At 43.3% G+C, this 22,952-nt stretch overlaps 1 protein-coding gene across 2 annotated transcripts in view; it reads left to right on the top strand.

Moving 5' to 3' along the window:
* Positions 1–22,952, top strand: part of prkacba (protein kinase, cAMP-dependent, catalytic, beta a) — a 152,668-nt gene that overhangs the window by 106,441 nt on the left and 23,275 nt on the right. For both annotated transcript variants that reach the window (XM_052010672.1, XM_052010671.1), the window contains exons 2-4: positions 9,222–9,283; positions 15,973–16,101; positions 20,277–20,375. In XM_052010672.1, coding sequence (XP_051866632.1) covers positions 9,222–9,283; positions 15,973–16,101; positions 20,277–20,375 — 290 coding nt within the window. The remainder of the gene's footprint in view (positions 1–9,221; positions 9,284–15,972; positions 16,102–20,276; positions 20,376–22,952) is intronic.

The raw sequence follows: 22,952 nt of genomic DNA, 5'->3' as shown, positions 1-22,952 counted from the left end.
TGGGCCGGTTTGAGCCGGTCCACTGTGAAAACCTCTCTCTCCCCCCCCAATGTCTAGAACAAACATGGACCCGTTGTTCCTGAGCACCTTGAACAGCTCCTTGCATGGCCGCTGTAGCAGTGTCCGGTGTGTGCCCGTCTGTACAAATACAAACTTAAAGTTCTGCAGGTCTTTGGGTACGCAGGTTGGGATCTGCCCATGCCATGAAGTTGGTACAGGGGCCAGGTTGCCGAGCCTCTCGTGTAGTCTGTCCAGGACTGCCGCGGGTTCTTCTTGCCCCTTGGGGCTGGTATGAACTTCCCTGGGACGACCAGGGGTGCACCGTACACCAGCTCGGCCGACGAGGTGTACAGATCCTCTTTGGGTGCTGTGCAGATTCCAAGCAGGACCCAGGGGAGCTTGTCCACCCAGTCAGGCCCTTTCAGACAGGCCATGAGAGCCAACTTCAAGTGATGGTGGAAACATTCCACTAGTCCATTCGACTGTGGGTGGTAGGCAGTTGTGTGGTGTAACCGTGCTCCCAACAGGCTGGCCACAGCCGACCACAGGCTGGAGGTGAACTGGGCGCCTCTGTCAGAGGTAATATGGGCCGGTACCCTGAAGCGTGCTACCCAGGTTGCAATCAGCGCTCGGGCGCAGGAATCGGCGGTGGTGTCAGTGAGTGGGGCTGCCTCCGGCCATCTCGTGAACCAATCTGCCATAGTTAGGAGGTACCGCGCTCCCCTCGACACTGGCAGGGGCCCCACGATATCCACATGAATGTGGTCGAACCTCTGGCAGATGGGTTCAAACTTCTGCGGCGGGGCTTTGGTGTGCTGCTGCACCTTGGCCGCTTGACACTGTGTGCACGTTTTGGCCCATTCGCTGACCTGTTTGCGAAGGCCATGCCACACAAACCTGCTGGAGACCATCCGGACGGTTGTCCTGATAGATGAGTGTGCTAAGCCTTGTACGGAGTCGAAAACTCGCCACCACTAGGCTTCCAGGATGATGGGGCAAGGTTGGCCGTTAGCCACGTCGCACAGGAGGGTCCTCCCACCTGGGCCTACCAGGAAGTCTTGCAGCTGCAAACCCGAGACTGCGGTCCTGTAGCTGGGCAACTTGTCGTCTGCCTGCTGCGCCTCCGCCAGTGCTGCATAGTCCACCCCCTGGGGCAGGGTCTGGATAGCTGGCCTGGAGAGTGCGTCTGCCACAACGTTGTCCTTTCCAGAGACATGCTGGATGTTCATCGTGTACTCAGAGATGTAGGACAGATGTCGCTGCTGGTAGGCCGACTAGGGATCGGACACTTTCGTGAACACGAAGGTCAACGGTTTGTGGTCCGTGAACGCGGTGAAAGGCCTGCCCTCTAAGTAGTACCTGAAATGTCGAAATGCCAGATATAGCACCAACTGCTCCCGGTCAAAGACGCTGTACTTGAGTTTGGGTTGCCGCAGGTGCCTGCTGAAGAACACCAGGGGTTGCCAGCGCCCCTCGATGAGTTGCTCCAGCACCCCACCGACTGCCGTGTTGGATGCGTCCACTGGTAAGGGCGGTTGGAACGTCCGTTCTGGGGTGCACCAGCATCGCGGCATCTGCCAAGGCTTCCTTGGCTTGAACGAAAGCGGCTGTGGTCTCTTCGTCCCAAGAAATGTCCTTGCCTTTACCTGACATCAGGGTGAACAAAGGGCGCATGACACGGGCTGCTGAGGGGAGGAAGCGGCGGTAGAAATTGACCATAGCTACGAACTCCTGCAAGCCTTTGACTGTGTTGGGCCGGGCGAAGTAGCAGATCGCGTCTCCCTTGGTGGGCAGGGGTGTTGCCCCGTCTTTGGTAATCCTGTGGCCCAGGAAGTCGAAGGTGTCGAGTCCGAACTGGCATTTGACCGGGTTGATTGTGAGGCCAAGATTGCTCAGGTGGGAGCAGAGCTGGTGGAGGTGGGACAGATGCTCCTGACGATTTCTGCTGGCTATGAGGATGTCGTCCAAATAGATGAGCGCGAAGTCCAGATTGCATCCCACCACATCTATTAGCTGCTGGAACGTCTGTGCGGCATTCTTCAGGCCGGACGGCATTCAGAGGAACTCGAACAGGCCGAACTGGGTAATGAGTGCTGTTTTGGGGATGTCTTCAGGGTGTACCGGGATTTGATGGTATCCCCGGGCAAGGTCCACTTTGGAAAAGACGCTTGCCCCATGCAGGTTTGCTGCAAAGTCGTGTATGTGCGGTACGGGGTAGCAGTCTGGGGTTGTAGCCTCGTTCATTCGACAGTAGTCGCCACATGGTCTCCAGCCCCCGGCTACTTTGGGCACCATGTGCGGGGGGGGGGGGGGGGGGGGGGGGCGCCATCGGCTGTCTGACCTCCGTACGATCCCCAATTCCTCCATCCTCTTGAACTCCTCCTTCGCCAGGCGGAGCTTGTCTGGGGGAAGCCGTCGTGCACGGGTGTGGAGTGGTGGTCCCTTGGTCAGAATGTGGTGCTGTATTCCGTATCTGGGGATGGCTGCCATGAACTGCGGTGCCAGAACCGATGGGAAGTCCGCCAGGATTCTGGTGAATTCGTTGTCCGACAGCGTGATGGGAGTCCAGGTGTGGGGCTGGCAACTTAGCTTTGCCCAAGGAGAATGTCTGGAAAGTCTTGGCATGGACCAGCCTTTTCCCGTGCAAGTCGACCAGTAGGTTGTGAGCTCACAAGAAGTCTACCCCCAGGAGTGGTTGGGCCACAGCGGCCAGTGTGAAGTCCCATGTGAACCGGCTGGCGCCCAGCTGCACTGTGCGGATGCTGTAGGTTCGTATTGTGCTACCGTTTGCGGCCTTCAGGGTAGGTCCCAGCACCCTGTTGCGGGTGTCGTACCCCGTCGGGGGTAAGATGCTGATTTCTGCTCCAGTGTCGACCAAGAAGCAGCATCCTGACTGTTTGTCCCAGACGTACAAGAGGCTGGCCTTGGCATTTCCCAGGAACTCGCAGGGCGGGCGACACCGGGCTCCTGTGCCCCACCGCTGGTGGTAGAAACAGCACTGTGCATTGGCTGCCTCACTCCTGCCTCTGGGTTGTGTGCACTCCGTTGTCGGGCCTGGTCTGTCCTGCTGTTGGGCACGTGGCTTGGTAATCTGTCCGGATGCCCCGCTTTCCTCCTTGGCTTTCCACAGCATGTCTGCCCGGACCACCACCTTCCGGGGAGGGGGTCACTGAAATTTGCGTCAGCCAGTAGCAGATGTATGTCCTCAGGCAGTTGCTCTAGGAACACCTGCTCGAACATGAGGCAGGGCTTGTGTCCGTCAGCCAGGGCCAGCATCTCGTTCATTAATGCTGACGGCGGCCTGTCTCCCAAACCATCGAGGTGCAGCAAGCAGGCACCTCGCTCCCACCGTGAGAGGCCAAAGGTCCTTATGAGCAGCACTTTGAATGCTGCATATTTGCCTTCCTGCAGGGGTGGCTGTCTCCTGGTCAAGGGAGCTCACCATGTAATAGTAATGCGTGGAATCAGAAGATATCTGCCGAATCTGGAACTGGGCCTCTGCTTGGTCAAACCACAAGCGTGGTCACAGCATCCAGTTTTAGCGAAACTGCGCGAATGGATGAGTCGATCATCTTTGGTCCAAATCCTGTTTGGACCGTTGGGGTCACCAATGTAGTGATGGGCTACGCACTGAGCTAGAAATAACGACACGCAGTCAGTAGGTCGCACTCGAGACTGGTTTATTGCGAACCTCGCCGTGTTGGCTTTTTAAACAGTTAAGTTCCCGCCCTCTCCGGGCAGCGAGGACGTCAGAGGTGTGCCACCAGCACCTCTTCCCGCAAGCGGGCTTTCTCCCCTCGCTGGTGGTGAAGGCCCAGCACCATTTTGCGGCTGGCCTCTCTGCCGACGCACGCGCCATTTTCGCAGCTGTGTGGAAGGTGGGTCACCACAAGACAACACTTTTGATAATACATCACTGAAGTATTAGCTTAAAATTTTGTGCTCTGTTTTCTGGAGTGGGACTGGAAACCACTACTATTTGAATCTTGTGTGGTACTGAGACACAGCTGATTCAGGCACTGACCAAACTTCCAAATTCCTTTTATTGTCCATCAAGCACTGGGGTCATGAACAATGTTGGTCTTTTATGACCATCTGTTCAGGTCAATAAAGGAAACTAGAATTTGCTGGAATGAGACCACACGTTGCTGGGCAAAATTGACAGTGTGCCTTGGAGGTGGATGCTTGGCTGCTGCTACTTCCAGCTCCTGTGCATTTTCCTGGCATAAAACTCGTCACTGGGCAACGGGAATCCCTGACTTCTGTTTCTGAGACTAGCAAGCACCTCGAGGTCCCAATGCTGTCTGCAAAATCTTCCAAATCCACTGGAAGTGTAAGTGAACCAATATCCTCTCCCAGGCCAACATCCCTATCATTGAAAGCCTAATTACACCTGGTTGGCTCTGTTGGGCTGGCAACGTCGTTCATATGGCAGATACCAAATTCCCAAAATAGACACTATTCCAACTTCTGTCTTAGGAAAACATTACCAGGTGGACAGAGGAAAAGATTCAGCAGTAAATAAAAATTCCTGCAGATGCTGAAAACTTGGAATAAAAATCCTGGCAACACTCAACAGGTCAGGCAGCATCTGAAAAAGGTAAACAGAGTTAACGTTTCAGATCAAAGACAAAACTGAGAAAATACAACTATTTGCAAAGAAGGTAAGGGAGGAAGGGATGGGGCAAAGGTAATGTCTTGAATAGGATGAAGCCAGGATTGCAGTGGGGATAAACTGTTCAAGTTATCTGATAGAGGCATAGATCAAGTGGACAGTCAGAGACTTTTTCCCAGTGCGACAATGACTAACGCAAGGGGATATAATTTTAAGGTGATTGGAGGAAAGTATAAGGGGGGATGTCAGAGGTCAGTTTTTTTTACACAGAGTGGTGGGTGCGTGGAACGCACTGCCGGCAGAGGTTTGGGGGGCAGATACATTAGGGACATTTAAGAGACTCTTAGATAGACACATGAATGATAGAAAATAGGGGGCTATATGGGAGGGAAGGGTTAGATAGATCTTAGAGCAGTATAAAATGTTGGCACAATATTGTGGACCATAGGGCCTGTACTGTGCTGTAGTGTTCTATGATAGGATAATGAGGGCAGTTGGGGGAAAAACACCAAGTAATCACTGTGAAATGCAGGTCAGAGCTGTAGGAAATGCTCAGCAGGCCAGATTGTGAAAAGATTCAAGAGTGTATCCAAACTCTGGAAAATGCAATATCTCGCTGACTCCCGGACCATTCAAAGGTGAAGGAGGAGTATTTGGACTGAGGATCTCGTCAGTCAGTCAGGTTTATACAGCTACTCAGCATAAACAATAGAAGCATACCCCCTCACAAACTCCCTGTCCCATCCAGTAATTCCTGCTCTATCTGTGGTAGAGTCTGCAGTTCTCACATTGGCCTCATCAGTAACCTCAGTCACAAAATGGGAGAGGAAGCAAATTATCATCCTGAGAGACTTGAAGTAGTATTAATGAAGTGCACACCTTTACTGGAACTTCAACATTGCTTCATTTATCTTGCAGAATTTGTGATTTGAGGCGTTATTGTGAAGTTCTCTGTTAGGATGAATCAAATGGAAGGAGTGATGCAAAGCATCTTTGACACTTCCAGTTGCCTGTTTACATGTTTTGTGTTCTTGGCTCCAGACACGCACAGGACAGACAATGATTTGGAAAGTTTGTCCAAGTATTTTAAGAAAGAAATTCCTTATTTTTAGCAGGTTTCATAGACAAATCTCTGACCGACCTGAAGAAAATTGAAGGCCACATTTCTGGACCTTTTCGGAGATGGTATATATGGGCTTTGGTCTTTGTCTTGCAACTCCTACATTGTGGGAAAATTATACTGGAGCAGTATACTAGGGTTATTGCAAAAAAATACAGTATAAGAATGCTTTTGTTTTCATTTGAATCTTCAATGTTAGTGTAATCCAAATTTGCTTTCAAAGGATTTCCTGGATGCTGTGGATTGATGCAGTTTACTGTCTTAGTATTTTGCAAAATGAAACTTGAAAATTAGTATTTTAGTTTATAGATGGTCATGTACTGAAAATGCATTGGGAGTCTTCAGTAGAATAGAGGAGGAGGAACTGTGTCAGAGATCAGACTTAAGATATTTGGCAAAGAAAATGCATGCAGAAATTATTTTCATTCGACGTGTTATGATCTGGTATACATTGCCTGAAAGGGTCATGTAAGAAGATCAAATTCTAGCTTTCAAAAGGTATTTGGCACTATGAATCTTCTGTACTCTGTTTCTATGGCTCCACTAATTTATCACTGAATGGGAGAATTGCAACTTGTACCCTATCCACAGTCCAAGACTGAATACGGTTACTGGTAACGTAGTTAGTTAGCCAGCCAAGTAAGCTAATCTGAAGCAGAACAACTATTTTGATTTGCTTGTTAAGTGAAAGATGTAGTGTTTTAATTTTGGCACTAGATAATAACATACAGTCGTGGGCTTGATTAATTGTATCAACCACACAAGAAAATGCAATGTTCCTTAATTGATGGTTGTATAAAAGCATAAAGATCTCATTTTAAATCTCACACCTTCCAAACCACCTGTTGCTTAGTATTATCATTGTGATGAACGATGAATGACTGAACAAATATGCTGTTGGATTCTGTGTAGTGTTAGACACTGCGCTAAATATTTTTCTCCAGACAGCCCATCCAGTATTGCAATTAAACTAATGGAAGAATATTTGTATCTATACCAAACTGTCCTCGGAGCAATATCAAGGAAGTCTCATTTTTTTCTTAACTACAATCTCTCTTTGGGCAGCCAAATGAATGGTCAGATCCTTATACAATATTCAGCTCAAAACTTAGCTAATCTAATTTTACTTGTCTGAACCTGGTAGATGACTGCTAACTATCCAGACTTACTATATGAAGTATATATTTAAAATGTACAAAGTCTCAAAGTGCATCAACTCTCATTGTATGACTTTTGGATTTTATTTTAAGTGTTCATATGGTTCCTATCCACTCTGCTCTTATTTCAGTGAATGTACCCTTATGTTGATTCTTGTAAATTTGGATTATTTTCTTCGGACCTTCAACACATTCTGTGCCTATATTCTGTTTAAAGAAGATAATTGAATTTTAATGGTTGAGATCTGATCTATCACTAAATGTGAAAATAATTATTTAACATGTGTCCTGTTTACTTGATGGTTGATTTTGTTCGAGGGGGATTTGGTTGAAGCGAACATACTTACAAATTGTAAGACAAGTCCCGCTTTAAATCCGACTAGAGATTTCTGAAGAACTTTTTTTGTGTTGGTCAGCATGTAATAATGTAGAAAACGCTTCAAATTGTTTGTACCTTTGTGGATTCAAGTAAAGTCAGTCTGCTTCTGCTGAATCTGTCCTGAGAGTACCCTGCAAAAGTCTTGTGTTTGATGTTGTAGAGATTATCTTATTTTTTTGCACCTATTTGTGTAGGTGTGTTTTCTTTTCCTGGAATTCCATTCGTAAATTTTTTTGTGTAGGGGTGGAAAAATGTTGTTTTCCTGGGAATTAACCTGGTAGAGCCACCTCCATTTTGTATACCCCATTAAGGGGAATTCTTGGGACATTGAGAGAGCTGTAAATTTGAAACCTAGCCACAACCTGCATTCCACTTTACCTGGATGTTGGCCAAATGTTGCAGGTTCCCTCCACTATTAATATTTGAATGTGTTCAGATCAAAGGCTGTTCTGGCTTTTGTTCCACATCCTTGAAATTGCAGCTTGAGAACACAAGGTTTCAAGAAAGACATTATCAGCATAGAAGGCCTCCTTTCCTCTTTCAAAAGAAAATGCAGTGCTTGCACCTTGACACGGCCATGGCTGTTAGTTGAATTAGCCACCTTGCCAAGAAATTGGTTTTGTCCCTCTCTGGATGAAGTGTTAATATTTCACTAGGAGCACTCAAAATGCCTGTAGAATAATGCTTTTCTTCTCGTGACTGTGATAGCTCTCCTAAGATGAGGGTTGCCCTTTTATTCCCAGGTTCTCACTTTTTCCACTCCGTGATTGGATATGGTCATCAGTTACTGATTGAAGTGGAAAATTGTTAAAAGTTATATTCCTGATTTTGGGAGTGTGAAATGTACTGTATGTTCTATTTGTAATTCATCCTTTCTACTGTGGTTAAATTCATAAACTTTTTTCTCTCCTTCTTTTCTTCTCGTCATCTCATCCCTTTGGTTACTTGGGGTGATTGTCCTGAAAACCCTTGATGAACTGTAGAGACCTTTGGTATGCGCGTTATTTCATAAGAAGCCCAAAGTCACAGAAGGTCAATTTTTATATCAGAAGGAAAAAAATTCAAATCGTTATGCAGGACAACTTGAGTTTCGAATGAAAATGCCTTAACAAATGTAGATGAATTGAAGGTGCCAACTGCAAAAGCCAATCAACTAAAAAACAATTTTTTCTTTTTTATATAATCCATTCAATTGTAAGAAGTATTCACAAATTGAATAGCGTTTTATGACATTTGCAAATAGGCTCTAATTTTGGGAAAAGTTGATGTAATTGAATATATAATTTTTGCAATAATACAGAAAAATTATCTATATACATTCTAATGATGTTCATTGTCCTTATTACAAGTAATTTTCTTGCAAAATGTATGCACGTCAAAAAAGTAAAGGTATTTAGATTAAAAAGACTAAGATTTCCTAATGGCGACTTAGTTTCCTGACTTCAAAGTCGCTGCAAATCAGCAGGAAGTCAGATCAACTCTTAATATTTTAAAGAACTCAAAAATTCAATCTTCTGTGACTATGAGCAGCTTTGGTTTGCATTATTTTACAGCTTTTGTGTGTCTTTGCCTGTGGTCCTTTTGCACTTCCAATCCATTGCTTTGTAGCTTTGTAACATTAAAGCTGCTTGCTTAGTTGTTGCTTGGGTTTCGTTTTACTTTTTTTTAAGTTTTCTGTTACGAACTAGTAGCAGTAGCTACAAGTTCTGACAAAAGTCCTCCACTGAGAAGCTTTAAGTTTGTGCAATGGAAATGTTGAAAAAATAATTTTGTATCCTGTGTACAAGTAGTTTTACATATTTGGCAATCTCAAAAGGTTTGATTTTAAATTTTTGCAGAAGTTTACTACTTGTACACCTGATAATTCAACTATTTTTGTCTTCATGAGCCATGCTTTTGACACTTCCAGTGATGTTGTTTCTAATCTTTGAATTTCTCTTTGTTTTGTAGTGAAAGAGTTCTTAGCAAAAGCCAAAGAAGATTTCTTAAGAAAATGGGAAAGTCCACCACAGGTCTGTATTAATGATTTCATTTTGTGCTTTGCTCCTGTGGAAAGATAACATCATGTAAGACCTCCTGAGGGCAACTTATTACATTTGGCGAGGTAGATGAGAGAGCAGCCATGTTATACATCATTACTCTAGTTGAGACATAGGATCAAATCCATCAAAAAGTTGAAAGTAAGCTGTTAGCCACACATGACACGAGTGTTGGCAATATCAGTCCTGCTCCAATGGTCCATAAGCACAAAAGTAGCAGTCAGATTCGCTCTTCAGGTGAAAAATAAAAGTATAGCAAATGGAAAATATTACATTGGTGCAGGAAGGAGCACGAGGTCATGCACTTTAGTGGAGGGTAGGCAGGGAGAGGGTATGATCACTTGAGGACAGAGGAGGGAATCAGGAAGATGCTAGACGATTACTTCACATCGCTATTCACCAAGGAGAAGGACACAGGATAGCAAGATGAGGTAGGGGTATGCTGGTATTCTAGGGCATTTTGATATTAAGAAGGTTGTCGTGTTGGGTCTATTGAAGAACATTAAGTTTGATAAGTCCGCTGGGCCTAATGGGATCTATCCCTGGTTATTGAGAGAAACAGGAGAGGGGGTTGCTGGGGCTTTGACACAGATCTTTGTATAGTCTTTGGCTACAGATGAGATCCCAGAGGACTGGAGAATAGCTAAGATTATTCCTCTGTTTAAGAGTGGCAGTAGAGACAAACCAGGAAATTATAGGCCTGTGAGCCTTGCATCAGTGGTAGGGAAACTATTGGAGAAGGTTCTTAAGGATAGGATCTATTTGCATCGGGAAGAGCACAGACTAATTAGGGATAGTCAACGTGGCTTTATGTGAGGGAGGTCATGTCTCACAAACTTGAGTTCTTTGAAGAAGTAATGATGATTGATGAGGGTAGGGCAATGAATGTTGTATGCATGGACTTCAGTAAAGCTTTCAACAAGGTCCCTCATGGTAGGCTGATCCAGAAGATTAAGGCACGTGAGATTCATGTAAACTTGGTAGATTGGATTCAAAATTGGCTTGGCCATAGAAGAAAGAGGGTAGTGGTAGAGGGGTGCTAATCTGACTGGAGGTCTGTGACCAGTGGTGTTTTGAAAGGATCAGTACTAGAACCTCTATTGTTTGTGATTATATATAAATGGTTTGGATGAAACTGAAGATAGCCTGATTAGTAAGTTTGCAGATGACACAAAAATTGGGGGATCTGTAGGTAGTGAGGAAGATTGCTAAAGGATTCAGCAGGATATAGATTAGTTGGAAATGTGGGCAGAGAAATGGTAGATGGACAAATGTGAGGTGTTACAATTTGGGAGGTCAAATGTAAGGTGAATGTACAGTAAATGGCAGGAACTTAGCATTAATGTACGGAGGGATCTTGGGGTGCAAGTCCATTGCTCCCTGAAAGTGGCAACACAAGCAAAGAAGACATATGGCATGCTTGCCTTCATCACTTGGGGCATTAAGTTTCAAAGTCAGGAAGTCCATGTTGCAGCTGTAAAAGGCTTTGGTTAGGCCACATTTAGAGTATTGCGTGCAGTTTTGGTCACCACATTACAGGAAGGATGTGGAGGCTTTGGAGAGGGTGCAGAAGAGGTTCACCAGGATGTTGTCTGGATTAGAGAGTATGAGCTGTAAGGAGAGTTTGGACAAACTTGGATTGTTATTTTTCTGAAGAATTAGAGGCTGATGGGAAACCTGACAGAAGTATATGAAGTAATGAAAGGCACAGTCTTAGAGTCTGTGCATGAGGAAACAGGAAGTGGTAGAGAGATTGGTGAGATTAAGTTGGACATATCCCCAGGGACTAATGAAATCCATTTCGGGCTGTTATGGGAAGTAAGGGAGAAGATTATTGGTATTGATTTATTATTGTCACTTGTACTGAGGTACAGTGAAAAACTTGTTATGCATACCGTTCGTACAGATCAATTCATTACACAGTGCAGATACATTGAGTTAGTAAAGAGTGCATTGAGGCAGTACAGGTAAAAAAAACAATAACAGAATGCAGAGTAAAGTGTCACAGCTACAGGGAAGTGCATTGCAGGTCGACAATAAGGTGCAAGGTCACAACGCGGTAGATTGTGAGGTCATAGTCCATCTCATCATATAGAGGAACTGTTCAATAGTTTTGTCACAGTGGGATAGAAGCTGTCCTTGAGCCTGGTGGTACGTGCCCTCAGGCTCCTGATTATTGGGGCTCTGACAGAGATTTTTGCATCACCCTCAGCACTGGAAGACCAAAGGAGCCAGTGTTGTTCCCATATTCAAGAAGGGCGATAAGACAGGAAACTACAGGCTGGTGAGCCTTGTATCAGTCGTAGAGAAACTATTGGAAAATATTTCTTAGGGATAGGATTTATCAATTGGAAATCTGGGACTGATTAGGGGGAGTCAGCATGGTTTTGTGCATAGGAAATCCTACCTCTCAAATATGAGTGTTTTTGAGGAGGTCACTAAGTAAATTGATGAAAAGGGGTATACATGGACATTTGACAAGGTCCCACACTGTAGGCTGGTCCAGAAAGTTAAGACATATGGGTCCATTAGCTTGGCGATAGGAGGCAGAGAGTAGTGGTGGAGGGTTGTTTGTCTCACTGGACGTCAGTGACCAATTACTGCAGGGACTGGTGCTGGGACCTTTTGTTGCTTGTCAGATATATAAATGATTTGGATGATAATGTCTATGGTCTGGTAAGTAGCTTTGCTGATGACATGGAGATTGACGACGTTGTAGATAGTGAGGGTGGTTGCCTAACGATACAGAGGGACATAGATCAGCTGGAAAGTTGGGTGGAGTGGTGTCAAATGGAATTTAATCCAGACAAGTGTGAGGTAATGCATTTTGAGTTGTCTAATACTGGCCAGACATGTACAGTAAATAGCAGGCACCTTAGAAGTGTTGATGTACAGAGGGACCCTGGGGTGCAAGTTATAGCTCCTCAAATGACGACACAGGTGGATAGGGTAGTGAAGAAGGTGTTTAGCTTTCTCGCCTTCATAGGCCAAGGCACTGAGTATAACAGTTGGGATATGTTGCAGCTATACAAGGATTGAGGAGACTACTGTTGTGGAATTTCTATTGGGTGACTGTGGTCAGGTTTCCGTGTTTTTTTTTTCCTCCACTTCATGTGATTAGGTATTAATAACAAAAATGGGATTACGCTAAAGTTCTGCAAGCAGATTATCATTATATTTTGCTGGCATTTAATCACAAGTAACTTGGTTTTCCAAGCACAAGCTGCAAATGTTAGTGTCTTATTTCTTAAACCTTCTGATGTGTGAAACTTATTTGCTCACCTTCCTCTTTAATAACCCACTTGCGGAAGTTGGCCGCCTGTTCCGAGCCTGTTGTTCCATAAGTGCCACTTTGTTGCCCAATTGTCTTGCTAAAGTAGCCATTTTCAAATTAGCCTGGACGGAAAGAGTTAAGGTAACCACATTTTAGGTGACCTACTAAAAGGTGACATCAGTGCCAAACCTAGCATTAATTGGTGCCATTGTATGCCTGGCGTCAAGCAAAGTGATCTGATAATAATTAGAAACAGAAACCTGGCAGATTATTTCCTTTATACCTAGATTGGTGATTGAGATCAACGTGCGTTCTGTTATCTAAATGTTAGTGAGCTTCATCTATTTGGCTCAAACTTTTAAGTTAGGAAGTTGAGTTGAAACCCCATTCTGAGACTTCAATATAAATGAGTGGAATTTTCTGTGGAGCTGTAATTTGATGTTATAATTGATCTGAAAGCTGATTTCTAGTATTAGACCAGTTGATTTTTTGCTTTAAATATTTCTATAGTCTGAAGAAAAAAAACAGATGAAACGATACATCATTAAGCATTAATTGACCATCAATTTGCAGCAGTTAATTATTTCTTGGAAATATTTTGCAGGCTTTTGTCTTCAAACATTTATTTTTTTCTGACTAGTTGGAATGTATGTTTGATAAAACACATTTTGCTGATGGAGCTTAGCATGAACAATGATTATTGCCTTTATAATTTTCATTCATTACCTAATGATATACTATTACTTTTTCACGTTGAGTGTCAACTTGAAAGTGTTTTTCAAATTTGCTTTTGCGTAATTTATGTGAACTACCTGACCATCACAATAATTGGAGACGAGAAATTCTGCAGATGCTGGAATCTGGAGCAATGCACAAAAAGTGCTGGAGGAACTCAGCAGGTCAGGCAGCATCAGTGGAGGGAAATAAACGTCGAAATAAACTTCCCTCCACGGATGCTGCCTGACCTGCTGAGTTCCTCCAGCACTTTTTGTGTATGTATCACAATAAATGGACTGGCAACCTACTTGCACAGTGGATGGGAATGAAATCCATTCATTTTTGGATTCTGCATTTAAATCCTATTTGAAGTAATAGATTTTAAAAACCTCTGTTGCCCATTTAAGGTCCATGTGCATTGAAACTGAAGGTCACTTCTATTGAACATTAATTAGCTAAAGAATTTTCTAGAACACATCTCATCAGTGGTGGGAAAGTTATTGGAAGGAATTCTGACAGTTAGTATTTATTTGCAATTGGAAAGGCAAAGACTGATTAGGGATCATCGGCATGACTTTGTGTTGTTAAAAGACTGCAAAGGAAGCGGCAATGAACTGGAGAAGGTCATGGAAGCTAGTAAGTTCAGGGAAGGGGAGAGTGATGTCCTGAAACACATTGACATTATAGAAGAGGTGTTAGAGGTTTTGAAGTGCATAAAGGTGCATAAATCCTTGGGGCCTGACCAAGCGTATCCTAGCACATTGTAAGAAGCTAGGGAAGAAATGGCAGAGATTTTTATATATTCATTAGCCACCGGTGAGATACTGGAAGACTGGAGGGTGGTTAAAAGTTATGCCTTTATTTATGTAGAACTGCATGGACAAGCCAGGGAACTTTGGGGCTAGTAAACCTAATATCAGTGGTGGGAAGGTTACTGGAGTGGATTCTGCAGGACGGGATCTATCTGCATTTGAAAATGCAAGGATTGATTTTGTGTGGGAAATCGTGTCTCATAAATCTAAGTTTTTTTTGAAGAGGTGACCAAGAGGATTGATGAGGGCAGGGTGGTAGATGTCACCTACATGGACTTCAGCAGGGCCTTGACAAGGTCCCATATAGTAAGCTGCTCTGGAAGGTTAGATCACATGGGATCCAGGATGAGCTGGGCATTTTGATACAAGATTGGCTTGGTGGTAGGAGACAAAGGATGCAAGTGGAGTGTTGCTTTTCCAAATTAGAGGCCTATGACCAGCAGTGTATTACGGGGATCAGTGCTCTGTGCTCTTGTCATATATTGATGAGTTATATAGGTGGCATGATTAGCAGATGATCATGGTGTGGTGGACAGTGAAGATTGTCTAAGGTTACAACAGGATCTGGATCAACTGGGAAAGTAGGTAAGGGAATGACAGATGGAATTGAACTCAGAAGTGTGAAGTGATGCATTTTGGGAAGTTAAACCAGGGCAGGACATGCACAGTGAACAGCAGGGCCCTGGGGAGTGTTGTTGAACAGAGAGACCTTAGGGGTACAAGTACATAGTTCCCTGAAAGTGGCAACATGGGAGACAGGATGGTGGTGAATGCATATATCGTGCTTGCCTTCATTGGCCAAGACATTGAGTGCAAGAGTTGGGACGCCATGTTACAATTCTACAAATCACTGAGTAGTGTGTGCAGTTCTAGTCATCACATTACAGGAAAGATGTGATTAAGCTAGAGTGGGTGCAGAAAGGATTTGCGAGGATGTTACCTAGACTGGAGAGCTTCAGTTATGAGGAAAGATTGGATAGTCTGGGTCTGTTTTCCCTGGAGCAAAGTAGTCCGAGAGGTGACATGAGAGAGGTATATAAAATTGAGAGCTATAGATAGATTAGATAGCCAGAGTCAGTTTCCCATAGTAGGAGTGTCTAAAACTGGAGGACATAGGTTTAAGGTGTAGGGAGGAGGTTTAAAAAGGCTCTGAGGAGTAAATTTTTCACACAAAGCTTCGTTGGTATCTGGAATGAGCTGCCAGAGGTGGTGGTGGAGGCAGAAACAGTAACAACAGCTGAGAGGTATCTGGATGGGTACTTGAATGAGCAGGGCATTGAGGGATGTGGAATTAATGCAGGCAAGGGGGGATAGTATAGATAGGCATGATGGTCAGCAGAGATGCAGTGGAAAATTAGCTACACATTATGCCTGGAGTCCTTGATGCTGATGTACAGAAAAAGGGAGAGAAGAGTATCATGTAGCTAATAATTACAGTAATTTCTCACAACTTACAGGTCATTAGCCAAGATGTTAATGAGGTTGCTAAAATTGGCATGGTACCTCTGGATTCAGGAGGAGAAATATTTCCATTTTGCCGTCCATTGACCTCTGGAAATGTTTTAAATAGTGTGCTGAAATATTTTTACCATGCTCTTTCGGTACAACTTAATTTGCTTGTATAACTTGCAAACTGGTCTTATTTGAGGTCTTATTTAACTCCCCTTCCTCGTGGTGAGTTTTATAATCAAATAATCCCTCCAAAAGATGCAACTCTGAAAAGGAATAAGTGACTTCATGGACACAAGGTGCTTGTGAAAATTAGGGAGAAGACACACCAGTGACATTCCAGTTTGGAATCCAGACCAAGCTGACTGGATACGAAAGGAACTAAAAAAACATTGTTCTATATCTTTCAGAACACTGCAGGCCTAGATGATTTTGAAAGGCAAAAAACACTTGGAACGGGTTCTTTTGGAAGAGTTATGTTGGTGAAACATAAAGGCACAGAACAGTACTATGCCATGAAGATACTGGATAAACAAAAAGTAAGTATGCCCCTTCATGTAAGGTAGCAGAAAAGAGAGATTATTTTATTTGTTTGTCATTGACTCTTAATATCACTGTACCAAAATATTTTCAGTAGGATGTTGTAGATTCCTTTTTGGCAGTATGTTGCTATGATTTGTCTAACATACTTAGTTAATTACTAAAGGCTGGGTTCTGCTACTTCCCAGAGAGATGTGCACAATCTGGTTTGAACTTCACAAAGGGGACCAAAGCTTATAAATACAGAGGTACCTTTAGTATACTTTGAGCTTTGGCCTTTTCTACATAATACAGAGAGATGCTGAAAAGGTCGGCTTAAGATAACATCAGAAATGTAGCAAAGCTTCAAAGACCATTTCCTTTTAAAGTTTGAGGCATTGTGACGGCAGTGAGTACATAGTTTAACAATATCACACCACTGACTGTAGCTGAACAGTTTTGTACTATTCGTAAATCCATACTATTTGATTTTTTTTTCCTGCAAACACATCTTGCATCTTGAGAATAAATGGCATTAAGAATGTCTGGGTCTCCCAATATTGAAATTCACCTGATGACCACTGCAGCAGATATCTCAAACGACTTGGGCACTTTAAAGGCACATACTGTAATTGACTAATATAAAACCACTTCGAGACTATTGCAGCCTAGCAGCTAGAAAGCTGAAAACAAGCCCAAGAAAGGAGAACCAAAGTTTAGCAAGTATTCAAGCACTGACCACATCTATTGTAGATCTTGTCCTCTGAAAGCTATACACTTCATTGTAAACTGAGTATGTTCTCTGGAGAAAAGGCTGCTTTTTTTTTTATTTTTACAGCGTGGTAACAGGCCCTTCCAGCCCAACGAGTCCACGCCACCCATTTCAAACCCAGTTAACCTACCCGTATGTCTTTGCAATGTGGGAGGAAACCGGAGCACCCAGAGGAAACCCACGCAGACACGGGAGAATGTACAAACTCCTTACAGACAGTGACGGGAATCGAACCCCGATTGCTGGCGCTGTAATAGTGTTGCGCTAACCGCTACACTACCATGCCTGGTGTCAGTGGTTATCAGTGACTGGTAGCTGATGTCTGATGCACTTTGAGAGTGTAGTCTTGCAGTTGGAGAATGCTATCTGAAGAAAGTGCTAACACAACATGATTAAGCATATAGAAATAGGTATGGTGCTTTCAAAATATGTTAAGGTAATTTTCAGGAGCATATTTGAACCGGGAGCCTCACTTTCCCACCAAGTATCTTTTAAAGACAGCTATTTTACACTTGGATCAAGTTGTATAAATGTAAAGTGAGTTAAATGAATCCAGAATAGTGCATCTTTCTTTAGCATCCAACATTGGGAGTTTGCTGCATTTTATTGCAGACACTAAGGCAGCAAGACCTTGGACTCTAATTATAATTGAGGTGTGCTCGTGGGTGGTTATAGAATGTTATCTCTGCTTTTAAGACACTGTTATGCTGACAATGACTTGCAGTGCAAATATATACTTTCAAATTTGGATTGCAATTGGAAAAGGCATTTTCAGTTATGGATTACTAAAATGACACATGGTTGGATATAAGCCAGCCACTTTGTCAGAAGCAATTTGAGGTGCCAAGCTGAGAATATTATACAACAATTATATTAAAATATAAAAATCCATGAGCTCAAACATGCTCATTTTCCTAAAGTGAGCTAACTGCCCCTAAAACTTCAAAACTAGGAGGTGTGCACCCAAGACCAGTTACATGGACGGTGAGTCTGTCACAGAGTGAGGGTAAACGAGGCCCATATTCCCTGGGGTTAATGAGAGGTGATCTCATTGAAACTTACCAAATTCGTACAAGCTTAGCAGGATGAATGCAGGGAGGATGTTTCCCCTGGCTGACAAGTCTAGAATCGAGAGTCACAGTCTCAGAACAAGGGGAAGGCCATTTAGGACTGAAGTGAGGAATTTCTTCACCTGGAGGGGAATGAATCTTTGGAAATCTCTACTCTGGCAGGCTGTGGAGGATCAGATTTCATTAAGCTGAGTTCAAGGGATGTTTGGATATGAGAGGGATATAGGGATAAGGCAGGAAACTGGTGAGTGGAAGATCAGCCATGATCTTGAACGGCACAGCAGGCTTGAAGGACCAGATGGCCTACTCCTGTTACCATTTCATATGGGAGGGAAAATCAATTGGCTGAAAAATTTGCTTCAAGTATTCCTACCATAATCAAAGGGAAATCAAGCTTTTTAATGCTTTCAATGGGAACTTTATGGCTTTATAAAATAATGGAGCTGACACTGCACCAATTCTAATCTGGTCAATAACCTAATCCAGCATTAATTCCACACTAGGGAGCATCATAAATTCACATGCAGACAATACAAATAATGCAGATCTGATGCTGACTGCTCTGTTTACCATTGTAGTTTGTGTTTGGGGAGCAAATGAAATTTAAAATTCCACTAGTACATTATTTCAGAGGAGCTAATACATCTGAAATGAAGTGACTTTTATTTTCTAATCCCCAAGATTCTGACACTGACTCTGGTGGCGTTTCATAGAACGTAGGACAGTACAGCAAAGGAACAGGCCCTTAAGCCCATAATGTCGGTACTGACCATGATGCCAATATAAACTAATCCCATCTGCCTATACGTGATCTATATCCCTCCATTCCCTGCCTGTTCACATGTCTTTCTAAATGCCTCTTAAACATTGCTATTGTATCTGCTTCAAAGACCCTCCTTGGTGCGCGTTCCAGGCACCTATCATTCGCAAATCTTTTAAACTTGCCGCCTTTTGCCTTAAACCTATGCCATCTAGTATTACAACCTGGGAAAAAGACTCTGACTTTCTGCCCTATCTCTGCCCCCCATAATTTTATATACTACCAGGTCGCCCCTCAGCCTTCTATGCTCCGGGGAAGACAATCCAGCCTCTCCTTAAAGCTAATCCTCCCTAACCCGAGCAATACTCTGGTGAATCGCTTCTACACCCACTCCAAAACCTCCACATCCTTCCTATTGTATGGCAACCAGAAGGGCACACGATACTCCAAATGTAGCCAAACCAAAGTTTTATACATCAGCAACATGACTTGCCAACTTTTATACTCAATGCCCCAACTGATGAAGGCAGGTATGCCATAAACTGCCTTTACCATCCTATCTACTTGTTTGCCACTTTCAAGGAGCTGTGAACTTGCACCCCAAGATCCTTCTGCACATCAGTGCTCCTCAGAGTCCTGCCATTTTATTGTGTACTTTCCTTTTGCATAACAGCAACACCTCTCACTTGAATGTTTCAATGAACATCGGTACTTCTAAATCACTATCTTTCATATCAAGGGTGGTATTGTGGTTCTATTGTCATAAGAGAGTTATAACCGCAGTCTGTCCCAGCAAGAATCCCACACCAAAAAAATCCATGAACCCCAAAATCATGTGACATTGTTTTGGTCTGGTGGTGGAGTTGGGGGATGGGTCTTTTCTATTTTTAATTGAATTCTAATAGTAAGTGTTATTCGATACATACAGTACATCTGCTAAGTGCATCTAATATCTGTGGAGTTAATTGTTACCTGCTTAACTTTCTTTGTTTTTGTTATTGAGTAACCCAGGTGAAATGTGAAAGGCCAGGGCCACAGTGCAGGACACTATGCAGGACCAATGTTGAAAAGAATAGTAGAGAAGACGAGATAAATCAAGACGCAGTGGTTAGGTGATGCCAGGATTGCGTTTTAAAAGCCTGTAGATTATAGAAGGAAGGGAAGCCTGAGAGGTAAGAAGCTCTACAGTTTTGAGGTCCTTTGTAAGAGTGAACTAGTGTAGGAGACAGTGTGATGAGTCTTACTTTCAACATTACCTCTTCAACACGAGAAGATGCAGTGTAGAATTAAACTTTTCATCTTGCCGTATTTTCATTTTCTGTTCATACCAATTTGAACCAAATTAGACCTGTTTAGACAAGACTCATTTCTCTTCTCCCACCCCTAAAGAAGGGGTAGCAATCAAATAAGAAACAGAATTCTTATGGATAGACAGTAATCATGGAGTTGAGATTCATTGGTTATCTGTGATGTGATTAACATGTTTACCTTTTTCATTCTTATCCATGCAGTTCCAATAAAGTGAAAGATGATTGCACAAATGAGTGAAGTGATCCCTTCATCGTGAATGTTAATTGATGTTTTTATTTGTAGGTTGTCAAACTGAAGCAAATAGAACACACGCTCAATGAGAAGAGAATATTGCAAGCAGTTAATTTCCCATTTCTGGTGAAATTGGAGTATTCCTTCAAGGTAAGTACTCATAACATCAGACTTTGAAAGTACAGTGAGGCACATCATTCCATATCTTTAAAATGGGTTGTGAATCCTTTGCGCATATCAGCCTGGAGTTCGGCTTGGGGAATTTCGAAAGCGTTTGATGTGCTGAAAATGACTGAATAGGATTCAGAGAGGACTTTCAAATATTATTAGAATTCCATACAGTTGAGGTCTGGAAGCTATAAATATGTTGGTGCATTGTTAAAACATTATCACCATTGATACTTTATTAGGACTTACCAATTAAAAGGATTGTTTTGATCACAACTTTATCCTCCTTCATTCCTAGTTCTAAGAGTTGGGTTTTAATACTGGCTAGGGCAACACAAAACATTAGTTAAGCACACTTGTACCATGGTGTGTAGTTTTGGTCACTATTATTACAGGAAGGATATGATAAAGCTAGGGGGACGGTGCAGAAAAGATTCACAAGGACATTGCCTGGATTGGAGGACTTGTAGGGAGAAACTGGATAGGCTGGGTCTAGGTCCTCCCTGGAGCAAAGGAGGCTGAGAGGTGACATGATAGATGTATATAACATTGAGGTAGGGTAGATAGCCAGTGTCTGCTTCCCATGGTAGGGGCCTCTAAAACTAGAGGGAATAGGTTTGGGGTGAGAGGGAGGAGGTTTGAAGGGGATCTGAGAGGTTAATCTTTGAGTCATTCTATGTCTGGAATGAGCTGCCGGAAGAGATGGTGGAGGCAGGAACAGTAACAGCATTTAAGAGGCATCTGGACAGGTATTTGAACAAGCAAGGCATAGAGGGATGTGGAATTAATGCAGGTGTTGGATCGGAAGAGATAAGCATGGTGCTTGGCATAGACACAATGGGCCAAAGGGCCTATTTCTATGCTGTACAATTCCATGCTGCTATGACCAATAAGTCGTAGGTACATTAACCTTTTGATCGGTTGCCTGTAGGATATTAATTACAGCTATGTTATTGATCCCCCTTCATGTACAACTGATAACTTTTCTATTTTGAGTTGTTCTTTGATAGCACTAAGGTATAGATAAAGCTGAACATGGGTATTGTATTTAAATGTATTGGTTTATTATTGTCACGTGTACCAAGGTACAGTGAAAAGCTTGTCTTACAAACCGATCGAACAGGTCAATTCTTTACACAGTGCAGTTACATTGAGTTAGTACAGAGTGCATTGATGTAGTACAGGTAAAAACAATAACAGTACAGAGTAAAGTGTCACAGCTACAGGGAAAGTGCAGTGCAATAAGGTGCGGGGTCACAACGAGGTAGATCATGGAGGTCATAGTCCATCTCATTGTTTAAGGGAACCGTTCAATAGTCTTATCGCAGTGGGGTAGAAGCTGTCCTTAAGTCTGGCGGTATGTGCCCTCAGGCTGCTGTATCTTCTACCTGATGGAAGAGGAGAGAAGAGAGAATGTCCCGGGTGGGTGGGGTCTTTGATTATGCTGGCTGCTACACCAAGACAACGAGAGGTAAAGACAAAGTCCAAGGAGGGGAGGCTGGTGTCCATGATGCGCTGGGCTATGTCCACAACTCTGCAGTTTCTTGCGGTCCTGGGCAGAGCAGTTGCCGTACCAAGCCGTGATACATCCAGATCGGATGCTTTCTATGGTTCATCGGTAAAAGTTGGTGAGGGTCAAAGGGGACAAACCAAATTTCTTTAGCCTCCTGAGGAAGAAGAGGCACTGGTGAGCTTTCTTGGCCGTGACATCTACGTGATTTGACCAGGACAGGCTGTTGGCGATGTTCACTCCCAGGAGCTTGAAGCTGTCAACCCTCTCGACCTCAGCACCATTGATGTAGACAGGTGCATGTACACTGCCCCCTGTCCTGAAGTCAATGACCAGCTCTTCTGTTTTGCTGACATTGAGGGAAAGGTTGTTGTTGTCATGACACCATTCCACTAAGCTCTCTATCTTCCTGTACTCCGACTTATCGCTGTTTGAGATACAGCCTACAACGGTGGTGGTATCTGCAAACTTGTAGATGGAGTATTGTATTGGTTTATGACCCATACCATGACTGACGGCCTTATTTTAAACTTAAAACCTGTTCATTTGCATGACAGTCTTGTTCATTTGAATTTTAATAGCACTGCAAATAGGAGTGGTCCCTCCTTTTCACTTCAATTCGTTTCATCACATTTATTCACTAATACCTAATATAGTTTCTGTGGGACATCTTTTGTTGTTTCACAGTGCTCAAATATGGGTACAGTGCCATGATTTTAATTATGTAATTATGCCTTTATATCTGTACATGATTAGTGGCAAAGAAAGATCAGATAACAGTCTATGCATCTCTAATGGCTGCAAAAGCACCTATCAGTAGCAATCTACAGTTAGCACAAAATGGTCCCATGCTTAAAGATTCAACATTTTTCAGATCACTTAAAGCATCTGGAAACTTTGGAGATTGAGGGTCCAGATTTTCTCCCAGTAGTTTCTGTAGCCCCATGTCAGACTGGTTGTACTCAATCCCGAACAACCCAGATTGTCAGTTTGTACCATACCTTGCTGTTGGTTGCAGTGGACCAATCTGTACCTAAACAATGATTCCC

This window comes from Pristis pectinata, chromosome 3 (genome assembly GCF_009764475.1).
Source record: "Pristis pectinata isolate sPriPec2 chromosome 3, sPriPec2.1.pri, whole genome shotgun sequence".
NCBI lineage: Eukaryota > Metazoa > Chordata > Chondrichthyes > Rhinopristiformes > Pristidae > Pristis > Pristis pectinata.
The sequence above is the reverse complement of the archived record's forward strand: the minus strand, read 5'-3'. Positions and strand labels throughout refer to the sequence as shown.